General features: G+C 42.7%; 1 protein-coding gene across 1 annotated transcript; it reads right to left on the bottom strand.

Moving 5' to 3' along the window:
* Positions 1 to 4,014: 4,014 nt before the first annotated feature.
* LAMTOR5 (late endosomal/lysosomal adaptor, MAPK and MTOR activator 5) lies at positions 4,015 to 8,971 on the bottom strand. The gene is made up of 4 exons (XM_049616609.1): positions 8,858 to 8,971; positions 7,684 to 7,745; positions 5,009 to 5,126; positions 4,015 to 4,338 (listed from the first exon to the last, which is right to left on the bottom strand). The coding sequence occupies exons 1-4, from the start codon at positions 8,890 to 8,892 to the stop codon at positions 4,278 to 4,280; spliced, it is 276 nt and encodes a 91-aa protein (XP_049472566.1). The 5' UTR covers positions 8,893 to 8,971; the 3' UTR covers positions 4,015 to 4,277.
* Positions 8,972 to 11,810: the final 2,839 nt, after the last annotated feature.

Below are 11,810 nucleotides of genomic sequence, written 5' to 3'. Positions count from 1 at the left end.
TGTTCTTTTTTTTTTTTTTTGACTGTTAACACTGTGTTGTCTTTATTTTATTTTTTTGAGCAAATGCTTTCTGTAATTTATTTATTTTTTATAATTTACATCCAAGTTAGCACATGGTGCAACAATGATTTCAGGAGTAGATTCCTTAAGTCTCTTACCCATTTAGCCCATCCCCCCTCCCCCCACAAACCCTCTGGTAACTCTCTGTTCTCTATATTTAAGAATCTCTTATGTTTTGTCCCCCTCCCTGTTTTTATATTATTTTTGCTTCCCTTCCCTTATGTTCATCTGTTTTGTATCTTAAAGTCCTCATATGAGTGAAGTCATATGATTTTTGTCTTTCTGTGACTAATTTCACTTAGCATAATATCCTCCAGTTCCATCCACGTAGTTGCAAATGGCAAGATTTCATTCATTTTGATTGCCGAGTAATACTCCATTGTATATATATACCACATCTTCTTTATCCATTCATCCACCGATGGACATTTGGGCTCTTTCCATACTTTGGCTATTGTTGATAGTGCTGCTATAAACATGGGGGTACATGTGCCCCTTTGAAACAGCACACCTCTATCCCTTGGATAAATACCTAGTAGTGCAATTGCTGGGTCGTAGGGTAGTTCTATTTTTAATTTTTTGAGGAACCTCCATACTATTTTCCAGAGTGACTGCACCAGTTTGCATTCCCACCAACAGTGCAAAAAAGATCCTCTTTCTCCGCATCCTTGCCGACATCTGTTTTTGCCTGACTTGTTAATGTTAGCCATTCTGACAGGTGTCAGGTGGTATCTCATTGTGGTTTTGATTTGTATTTCCCTGATGATGAGTGATGTTGAGCATTTTTTCATGTGTCAGTTGGCCATCTGGATGTCTTCTTTGGAGAAGTGTCTATTCGTGTCTTTTGCTCATTTCTTCACCGGCTTATTTGTTTTTCGGGTGTTGAGTTTGGTAAGTTCTCTGTAGATTTTGGATACTAGCCCTTTATCTGATATGTGGTTTGCAAATATCTTCTCCAGACTTTGTTCTAAGTTCAGTGGTGTGCCTGCCACAAAGCCCCTAGTGCATGTTTGTTATTGAGCATTACCACCAGCACGTCCTGTGAGAAATTCAACCTATCTAAAATCAAACCCAGCCCTCTTTGCTCTGTAGTCCTTCCCTCTGAGCTGACTGCTTCTTTCCAAGGCACCCTGGCTCTCTAGATTCGACAATTCAATTATCTTTAATTCTTAATTCTCTTCTGTTCCCTTCCTGCCAATTTGTTTTTTTAATTGTCTCTCATATTTGATCCTGAGCTCCTTTATCTTGCTGAGCCTATTTCTTCCTCTCTGAAACAGGGATAATACCCTGTAAGAGGATTAAATGAGCTAAATGCACGTAAATTGTTTAGCTTGGGTCTATTACGTAGCCAAAATTTAAAGGCTGGCTCTTGTCACTTGGGGCTGAGAACTGGACATCTATACATAAGTAAGAGGAAGTTTTTCTGCCTGAAAAAAGCATGTTTGGTCTACCTTGTCAGATTAGCGTTTAAGCTCAAATTTGATGCTCACGTATTCCAAACTCCATTCTGTTAACAGGATAAGGCCCAGGACGCTTAGAAAGCAAATTCCTTGAGGTGGCCACCCTACCTGCCAGCTTTCTTGCCTCCTGCCTCACAGACCAAACTAAAGCATTCAGTATTACATACATATTCCTCTTGGTTTATCACCGGTGTTTGCTGTTGCCACTCTCTCTGCCCGGAAAGGCCTAGGTCACACCACAAAACTCCCTTGTATTAGTTACGTGAACTTCTATCCAGCAGGTATTCAGTGCCTACTGGGTCCTACTACTGTTCTAAGTACTTGGAATACCCTTGTGTGAATAAGACAAAGTTCCTGCCCTCAAAACCTATGCAACGGCAGTCAAGACAGGCAAACATAACACACAAACATATTTTAATATATAACAAAGCAAACATATACACCACGTGCCAAGTTTGGGTGAAGTACGGGGAAGACAACATACATGCACATCCCCTTCTATCGAAGTACGCGCTCAAAGGCTGGAACCAGGTCTTATGCAAAATCTTTGTATCCTCATGGATTTGTAGATGTTGGCATTCTTGAATCAGTAATAATAATATCCTGGAGATTTTTTTTATATTGTCAAATGTGAAATTCCCGGGGGCGCCTGGGTGGCTCGGTCAGTCGAATGTCCAATTTCGCCTCAGGCCACGATCTCACGGTTTGTTTGTGAGCTTGAGCCCCACATTGGGCTTGCTGCTGTCAGCTCGGAGCCTGCTTCAGATCCTGTCCCTCTCTGCCCCTTCCCCACTCACACTCTCTTTCTCTCAAAAATAAACACGAAAAAACCCCGCACATATTAAATTGCTAATGAGTACCAGGAGCTGCATTCAAATTCAACAAGATGAGTTCATCTGTGCCTGCTTGTGCACCATTCTTTTATTGAGAACTATAAAGGTTAAAGAAAATGTCTTATATGTTCAGATGGTAGAATTTTTTTCTGGCCAAACATGCCAATTTTTATAGTGGTCTGGGTGTTCAGAGTACAGCCTCTTAGTTGCAGTCTTTTAAGATTTTATTTCTTAATTTTTTTTTAATGTTTATTTTTGAGAGAGAGAGAGACAGAGCATGAGCAGAGGAGGAACAGAGAGAGGGAGACACAGAATCCAAAGCAGGTTCCAGGCTCTGAGCTGTCAGCACAGAGCCTGACACAGGGCCCAAACACAAATTGTGAGATCATGACCTGAGCCAAAGTCAGACGCTTAACCGACTGAGCTACCCAGGCACCCCTAGATCTTTATAGTTCTAGATTACCTTCAAAAGTGAATTTTGAAAATAATGAAACATTACATCTAGAAGATTGGAGAGAACAGTATTGTGGAAACTTATGTGTCTACCACTCAGATTCAATATACGTAGGCTTTTCGTATTTTCCATATTTCTGGAAATACTTTTTTAAATAAAATGTTACAGGTAACATTAAAGTTCTCTTTGTGCCCTGCTCTATTTCTGTCCCGTTTCCTCTCTTCTCAGTATAGTTTTTATGGATCTTCAGACAAACAAAAAACCGCTTAAAATGACTGAGCCACTCAGGTGACCCTAAGATTTTTTTATTTTTTTAACTTTAATGTTTATTTTTGAGAGAGACAGAGACAGAGTGCGAGCAGGGGAGGGGGCAGAGAGAGGGAGACAGAATCCGAAGCAGGCTCCAGGCTCCGAGGTCAGCACAGAGCCTGACATGAGGCTTGAACTCACGAACTGTGAGATCATGACCTGAGCTGAAGTCGGACGCCTGATGGAGCCACCCAGGTGCCCCAGATTTTATTTTTTTAAACATAATTTTATTTTAATGTTCATTTACTTTGAAAGAGTGAGCACATGAGCTGGGGAAGGGCAGAGAGAGGGAGACAGAGACTCCTAAGCAGGCTCCTTGCAGTCAGTGCAGAGCTTGACATAGAGCTCAAACCCATGAACCAGAAAATCATGACCTGAGCCGAAATCAGAAGTCAGACGCTCAACTGACGGAGCCACCCAGGTGCCACTCAAGATTTTACTTTTAAGTAAACTCTATACCCAATGTAGGGCTTGAGCCCACAACCCCGAGATCAAGAGTCACAGGCTCCACTGACCGACCCAGCCAGGTGCCCCTGAGTTGGTCTTAAGTCCAAATGGCTATTCTGCTAACCCCTTAGCCTTTGTTAAGACACATGCAAACTGGGGCAGCTAACGGAACATAGCATCTGGGTTATCAGTGAGAATTAAAGGACTTCCCCATATATACTAGAAGTACTCAATGCTATTAGCTATTGTGTTGTTATTATTATGGGGTGGAAATAGGCTTAATTTGCTTTTAATATCCACAGACACTTGTGAGAGAATATATGTATTTCGGGAAGCTTCTGAAACAGAAGAGAGTACTTTGGAGCAAAGACTTTAGAAAAAGACTATAATCTGATAATTGAAATAAACGAACACTTGCTAAGAATTTAAGGAACCCAGAAAAGATCCACACTTTCCATTGACCAGATTTATTGAACAAAATTCTATGTACAAAGTGACCTGGACCTGCTGCTTCAAAACATGATCCTTTCTTAATATTTTGAGAAGTCAGCCCATTGAGTGTCAAAAAGCAACTCACTCTAAAATGGACAGAAAAGTGCCCAATATACACTAAATAAATGGCCTAACTACTGGGGCTTCCCTAGTCCTACAAGATAATTAACATAGGTAGGATCTAGCGCCTATGACAGGCGGCTGGGGAACTGATATGAGATGTCACGAGGCCATCTTGTGCACTGCCACCGTGATGCTGTCGTGTTTCTGGATCATAATGTTCCTGAAAGGCAAAGCAGAAGATAGTCGGTAAAATGTTACAAGTGCGAGTCTGTTGAAGACTAAAGATGCTATTTGGTTTAGGACACAACTAAAAAAATATTATGCATCATTTTTCTATGTATGAAAGCAATATATGAATGCAAGAAAACATATGGGAAATACAGAACAGTATAAAATATGAAAATGAATCCTACAATCCTACCACTCAGAGAAAACCACTACTAATGTGTTCTGTTTTTTAAATCTCCATGTATATTACACATGCATTTTTTCCCCCTCTTTTTACAAAACTGTGATCATACTGTGCATGGCTCTGTATTCTGCTTTTGTTACTATTATTCTGAGGATGCTCACTTGGAAGATCTTTAGTGTTTCTATTACTACAGAAGTAGTTTCTGTTCTTTGATTGGTCTTTATGCTACTTATGACTTTCTTTTTCTTTATAGACTGATAGTTCATGACAATTTTTACTCTTCATTTACATGTCATTGTGGTCTGAAAGCACATTAGCTTCAGAGATCAGTCTATTTCCTCCTGTGGTCCAAAGGGTAAAGAACCTTCCTCCCAAGTTCTCTGAATGCAGCATCACTAATAACACAGAGCAGGCCCCACGCAAGTTTCCTAGGGGTTTTTCTGATTAAAAAGAAGAGGAACTGTTAACATCTACTCACCCATTATCTGACTCTAGACACACCACAGGAATATCAGTGGGGTCTGAGGTTAGCTTGGCTGCTTGCTGGGCTAGAACAGATATCACCCCAGCGTGCTCATCTGACAGGGTCCCACGGCCTGGAAGACAGAGATGTAATCATGTCACCTGATTGTCCAAAAAGGAGGACAGAGCTATAATATGATCTCTCAGGATGTAGTCACAAAAAGGCGGCTCAGTTCACGGTCTTTTAGGTTAGGTACTGACATGAAATACTATTGCCCTGCCACTTGGCTGGTTCCAGAAATGAGAAAACCAGACAACAGTTCTGAAATCAATAAAGCCCTGACACTCAATTTTCAGTCACTCTCATCACCATCTCTAACCACCTTCTCAAGCGTATAAGGAAGCTGTAAATTTAAGTCAATCTGAAAGGCATAAAATCATTTTACAAGAACCTTACTGAAACCAACAAGAAATTCAGAGGTGAAGTTGACAAAAAGCAGTCAGCCAGGGCAAGAGACTTGTTGAAACTAATTAATTCCTCATGGGAAATCTGATTTCCTTTCACCGAGCTCAACCTCTAAGGATTCAAAAGCCTTTATTCAGGAGTTCAGCTATAAGATCACCTTGACAGTATACGTGAATATTCTATGAGCAGTTATTTCTACTAGAATAAGCTGGCTGCTTTCAAATATCAACCTACCTGGCTTTTTGCTAATGTTTGTTTCAGCCGGTAGATAATTAAACCTTGGGTATCAGATACAAAAAGTAGTTACTAAGTTCACAGTATATTTCCACATATAAAGGCAACACAAGCTCAAGCCTGAAACTGTCAGGTAACAGGCATATGCCACTATGGCGTTGGTGGATTTACTCTTGTTACATAAAACACTGGCTGGACGGACAGTGCAGTCTTTCGGGCCTTGAAGGTTTCCTGAAGGAACTTATTTCATTTTAGATTTCCACACCTGAACTTGAGCCTTCTCATCAGCAAGCACCCTGAATAAACCTGCCTTTTTCCTCCCAAGTTAATGAGATGTGTGAAATCTGAGTTACGCAGATACCCTCTTTCAATTACACTCCCAGCAAAAATTTAGAGCTTTAAAAATTCCTGCAGTAAAGAGGAGTAAGGAGTCAGGAGTCCTTGGTTTACGAGTTCTGACATGAATTATTTGAATGCTTTAGATACTTACTTTTCAGGGTTTATCTCCTCATCTGTAACTCTTACATTTATTGAGCATTATGTCTGAGTTCTGTGCTGAGTGTTTTACACATATTACATAATCTTCTAGCACTGTGACTAAGAGATTTTGGAGCAAGACTCAAATCCTAGCTCAACCCTAGCTGCATGACCTTAGGCAAGCTACTCAACCTGTGCGTTGATTTCTTTATCTACTTCACAGGGTTGTTATGAGCATCAAATGTCTCAGTATGTGTAAAGCACTTAGAATGATGCCTGGCACACAGTAAGAGCTCAATAAATGCAATCCTGTAATTATTGTCATTATTAGACAACAGCCCAGTAAAGAGATGCTGGGTCGGCACAGCCATGGCAGCTCGGTGTCCTTTCCATGCACGTTGGCCAACTGCCCTTGATCTTCGCTGCCCAAGGCCCCCACCCTGGCCAAGGCCTGGCTGCTCAGGCAGTTTCCGGGTACAGTTACCCAAGTGGGCTGCCAGTATAATGACATGCCTCCTTTGACGTTAGAGTGAATCAAGGACCATATTCTTTATGGCTTAAAACTTAAGGATAAAATTGACCCAGAAAAGCTCTAAATAAATTCCCATTTAATGAAAAGACCAAACAGCTTAGACCGTTTGGACCAAGTAGAGACTATCATGGACACGGAGGATGACTTTGGGCTGAAATTCCTGATACAGATACGGAGAAGGTAATGCATCCACAAGAAATTGTAGGTTACAATGCAGATAAGGAGGATGTATATGAATAAAATATCAGACCCCCTTTCTTCACTGAGAGAAGACAAGGAAGATACTGGTGAGTGTCTGGAAGTGAGAATGTGTTTTGGCGTTATTGCTGGCTTTGACAGAGTAATTCTGTTTAAACTTGCATTTAAATTGCTTAAGTGTTTTTGCCCTTTGAAAATAAATCTATAAAACCAACCAACCAACCAACCAACCAACCAACCATTACCTAGTAAAGAAACTGAGGCTCAGAAAGGCTATTTTTGGTCCGAGTTCACATTGCTAGCAAAGGGAAGTACAGGCGGTTGATCCCAAGTGTGTCGAACTCCGAAACCCCTGTTTTTATTGCCTACTCTCTTACTGTTAAGTGTAGGTGAACTAAAACACCCCAGCAACATCCATCTTGCTGGGTTACTGTGAAAATTAGAGACAATGTATATACAAAGCCTAGCAGTCCACACACATTAAATAAATGATTCCTGCTGCTATTATGTGAAGTCCTTTCCAGACCCAATTTAAAATCATTTGAATACTATTTTAGCAGAAACAACTTTGTAGCAGTAGAACTGCAAGGCACATTTCTACCTTCATAAATACCAATCGAAAGATTTTAATTTTCTAATCTTGTTTGGAGATAAAACTGTACTCTCACAAAAGTATCCAGTGGCAGGATAACAGGAAGTAAAAACAGGAGAACAGCACACTAGGCTCCGAATCAGTATCAGATGCTATGCAATCCAACAAAGGGTTGACAGTCAAGATACTTACAGCCCAGGTTAAGTCCTTGTGAATCTGTGCACAGGACTCCAACAATGGATGGATTCTTCATTCTAAAATTCCAGGAACACCCAGGGAACGAAGCAGATGATGTCAGAAAATGAATTTAAATAATTACAACAACACATTTAGGTTTTTCTATGCACCAGGCATTGCTGGGCTTTAAACCAGTGTTTCTCAATCTTTTTTCATTATCACCCACTCCCCCCTACCCCCGAGAAAAACTGAATTACAATGAATTTATTTAAACTTAATAGCTAAACCGATTTATGTCTGCCGGGAGAAAAGATTGTGTTGGGTACCGCTGAGCTTTGGAAGACTGCAAATATTGCAATATCAGTATTCTGTCGCATTAAAAATGCACAAAAAGTAAGGCTGGTTGTCTCCAGGAGGGGAAATGGGAGACACTGAGGCACATTGGTGGGAGGGAGCTGTTTCCCTGTACGCCTCCTCATGCTTCTCTGGTTCTTTTTTTTTTTTTTTTTTTTAAACGTTGATTCATTTTTTTAAAGAGAGGAGACAGAGCACGAATGGGGAACGGGGGCAGAGAGGGGGACACAACCCCAAGCAGGCTCCAGGCTCTGTGACAGCACAGTGCCAAACCCGCCGCTGGAATCCTTGAACCGAGACATCATGACCAGAGCGGAAGTCCTATGCTTAACCGATTGAGCCACCCCGGCACCCCTCATAGTTTCCCAATTGCTTATTACGTGGAGAGTACTCGTTCGAAAATTTAAGAGATGTCTTTCATTTTCTCAAGCGCCAAGTAACTGGTCGGTTACACACGGAAGGAGATACGTGTGTGTTTGTATTTACATTGCAGGGCTCGCTTTGCACCCCTGGTACGACCTTCCCCCAAATGAACCCATTTCTGAAAACTCCTGAAGAACGACCCTGCCCATACAGACAACTGCAACACGACGGGCGGTTCTGGCCTTGGCTTTGGGCCGCGGAGACTAGCTCTGGGACGGAGGGTGCGGAGCCCTCGCGGGATTTTAATTCCGGGCCACCCCCTCCACTCCGCGGTCCCAGGACAGGGCTCACAGCCTCGCCCCGCGGCCAGAGGATCCCCAACACCCCAGGCCCGCACCCGGAGCGCGCACCCTTTGTCCCGCTCAAGTCCCCCGCCGCGACCTCAGGTCAGCCAAGAGGCCGTACTACTCACGTGTCCTCCAAGTGCTGCTCCAAGGTCGCCTCCATCTCGCCCGCCGTCCGCGCGGCTGGGGATCCCGCAGCTCGTCGCGTCCTTCGGCGCCCCTGGCCCGGAGCGCGTCTCGCTCACGTGACATGAACCGAGCTCAGACAGGGACGGCGCCTCCAGAGGGACAAACTTCGCCGCGCAAACTCCTCGTTGTGTTCGGGGGAGTTCGTTCCGCCCCTGCTACCTTCAGAGCCACGAGCTGGCGGCGCCGCGTTCTCCCCTTCGGGGGAGAGGTGTGCAGCTGGGCCGCCGAGTTCTTGGTTCCCGGCCTGGCACTTTGTCTCAGCGGTGTCAACCTTTGGATTCCCATTCAACCGATTCCGAAACCTTCAGGCCAGATCTTGCGTTTTACAACAGCCCAGCGGGGTCAGGCAGGGTCTGATCCAGGCGGTGTGGCAGAGACAGAGAAGAGAGACTCAGGACCCTGGTGCCGAGCTGCCCAGGTGTGTCGGGGAGAAGATGTGCACACAGGGGCTAGAAGACCACCTGGAACGCGGTTAAAACTCCAAGCTACATATTGGGAAGTGTCGGGATTTTAACAAAGTCATTGATTGTTGGTTCTTCTTTGGTGAGGGCTCAGGAAAGTTGGGGAAAGAAGGTGTCACTTGTAAAGAAGACAGAGTAGGGATGCTTAAAAATAACTTTTAAAAAGCAGTTTTTAAATAAGGAAAGAAAGCCACCCATAGTTTGTCCAGAGAAGACTTAAAAGTCCTTGGAGAATATCCTTTGAGCCCATTGTCTGCAAATGTATACTTTTATTTATTTATTTCTTTTTAAGGCAAAATTGACACACATACTGGACATGCAGTTCTGTAGCTGGCCTTTTTCACAGAATTTAGCATAAATGTCTTTCCACATCAAGTAAGTACTCATTTACATTCATCGTAATAGTTACAAAACATTCCACATTGTAGCTGTACCATAATTGATTTAACTAATCACCTATTAATGTCCAGTTTGCTTATCGATTTGGCAGGATGGGGGGTGTATTACAAATTCTGGGTGAGTATCTTGTAGCTGAATGTTTGTGCACTTTAAAATTTTCCTTATGATAAATTACTAGAATGGAATTACTGGGTTAAAGGATATGTCCCTAGCTGTAATAGTGAAACTTGCAGCTTCCTTAAAATTCTAGTCTTGAATGTTGTAATTCAGGAGTTTCGGACTTCTGCCTAGAGAAATTACTTATGTTAATACAGTATGAGCCATTGAAATTTTAGAGCTTAAAACTACCTTTAAACGATAGCATTAAAAAATGTAAGAAGCCAGCCTGCTTCCCTCTGGAGTCCCGCGGGGGAAGCTTTGTTCTGCGTTAGCGCCCCCTATGGTTCCATGCGTTATAAAACTTTACTGGACTAGGCAGGGCTCCTCAGCTCTGGTTTTGTAACTCCCGGGGCGGAGCCATCCTATAGAGATATAACGTGAACCACATTTGTTATTTTCAAAGGTCTAGCCACACTAAAAAAGTAAAACAGGTGAAATTAATTTTAAGAATATATTTTATCCAGATAATTATGCCCAAAGCATTGTCATTTCAACATATAATCAATTTAAAAATATTAATGAGATATTTTACATTTGCTCCCTCTGTACCAAGTCTTCAAACTCCGGTGTATATTTTTCACAGCACATTTCAGTTCCTATTGGCCACATTTCAAATATTCAATACCCACGTGTGGCTAATGGCTACCATATTGGTTTATGCAGCTCCAGGGTATCTCAGATTGTCTCAAAGCCAGATCGATGATTAAAGCATTCCCACAAAAGCTGGTGATTGCTTTTTAGGCTGTGGGAAACGCCTCTGAAGGGAAAATGAGCAAGGAGGGAGAGGATGACTGCTGGTCCACCATGTCCTTGCCACACCAGAGGTGGGAGGGCAGACTACACCATCCCCCTGTTCGCCCCTGCGAGGTAGGCAGAAGGAGCGGGTGGCTTGTGTAGGTAGGCTGGGAAAGTGCTCGGGTTGGTGAGAAGTTTGGAGGAGTGCCTGACTCCTCATTGTTTTCTACTTTCTTCAGTTGGTGGGGTATTTGATGATGCTTTTTCTCAGCTTTGAGTGCTGATATCCATTTCTGGGGTGACAGGGAAAGGCCCATATTCAAGTACTTGCCTCATTGCATTGTAATTTTTTTGTAAGTTTATTTTCAAAGACAGAAATATCTTCTCCATTTCTGCATCTTGAGCATTGCAAAGCACAATAAGGATTCCATATTTATTAAAGAGAAGTGCCTGGGTGGCTTAGTCGGTTAAGCGTTCCACTTTGGCTCAGGTCGTAACCTCATGGTTTGTGGGTTTGAGCCCTGCACTAGGCTCTCTGCTGTCAGTGCAGAGCCTGCTTCAGATCCTCTGTCTTCCTCCCTCTCTGCCCCTCTCCCTCTCTTGCTTTCTTTCTCTCTCCCTCTCTCAAAAATAAACATTAAAAAAATTTTTTTTTAATGTTTATTGAAGAATCTTGATGGGTCTTTTGGAAAAGGAACTCTGTGTAATGTTAAGAATCTTTAAGTCCTGGGCCACCTGGCTGGTTCAGTTGGAGAAGCATGGGACTCTTGATCTTGGGACTGTGAGTTTGGGCCCCACATTAAGTGTAAAAATTACTAAAAGAAGAAGAAGAAGAAGAAGAAGAAGAAGAAGAAGAAGAAGCAGCTTTAAGTCTTTTTTTTTTTAATGTTTATTTATTTATTTTGAGAGAGTACGCGTGTGAGCCGGGGTAGGGCAGAGAATCCCAAACAGGCTCTGTGATGTCAGTGCAGGGCCCAACTCGGGGCTAGATCCCACGAGCCATGAGATCATGACCTGAGCTGAAATCAAGAGTCGGCTGGTCAGCCGACTAAGCCACCCTGGTGCCCCAGAACCTTTTAAGTCTTGAACTCTAGCCATATTTATTCTCTTCTTTCTCCTCTCCTAAAATATGCTCTGG

Source organism: Panthera uncia (assembly GCF_023721935.1).
Source record: "Panthera uncia isolate 11264 chromosome C1 unlocalized genomic scaffold, Puncia_PCG_1.0 HiC_scaffold_4, whole genome shotgun sequence".
Taxonomy (NCBI): Eukaryota; Metazoa; Chordata; class Mammalia; order Carnivora; family Felidae; genus Panthera; species Panthera uncia.
Note: the sequence above shows the minus strand (reverse complement) of the source record. Positions and strands in the feature narration are given on the sequence as shown.

Excerpts from the sequence above, each read along its gene's own strand:
- LAMTOR5 (XM_049616609.1), bottom strand. The coding sequence starts at position 8,892 with ATGGAGGCGACCTTGGAGCAGCACTTGGAGGACAC. Across the intron at positions 7,746-8,857 it reads GAGCAGCACTTGGAGGACAC|AATGAAGAATCCATCCATTG; the intron begins GTGAGTAGTACG and ends CTGGAATTTTAG. Across the intron at positions 5,127-7,683 it reads ACAAGGACTTAACCTGGGCT|GCCGTGGGACCCTGTCAGAT; the intron begins GTAAGTATCTTG and ends TCTGTCTTCCAG.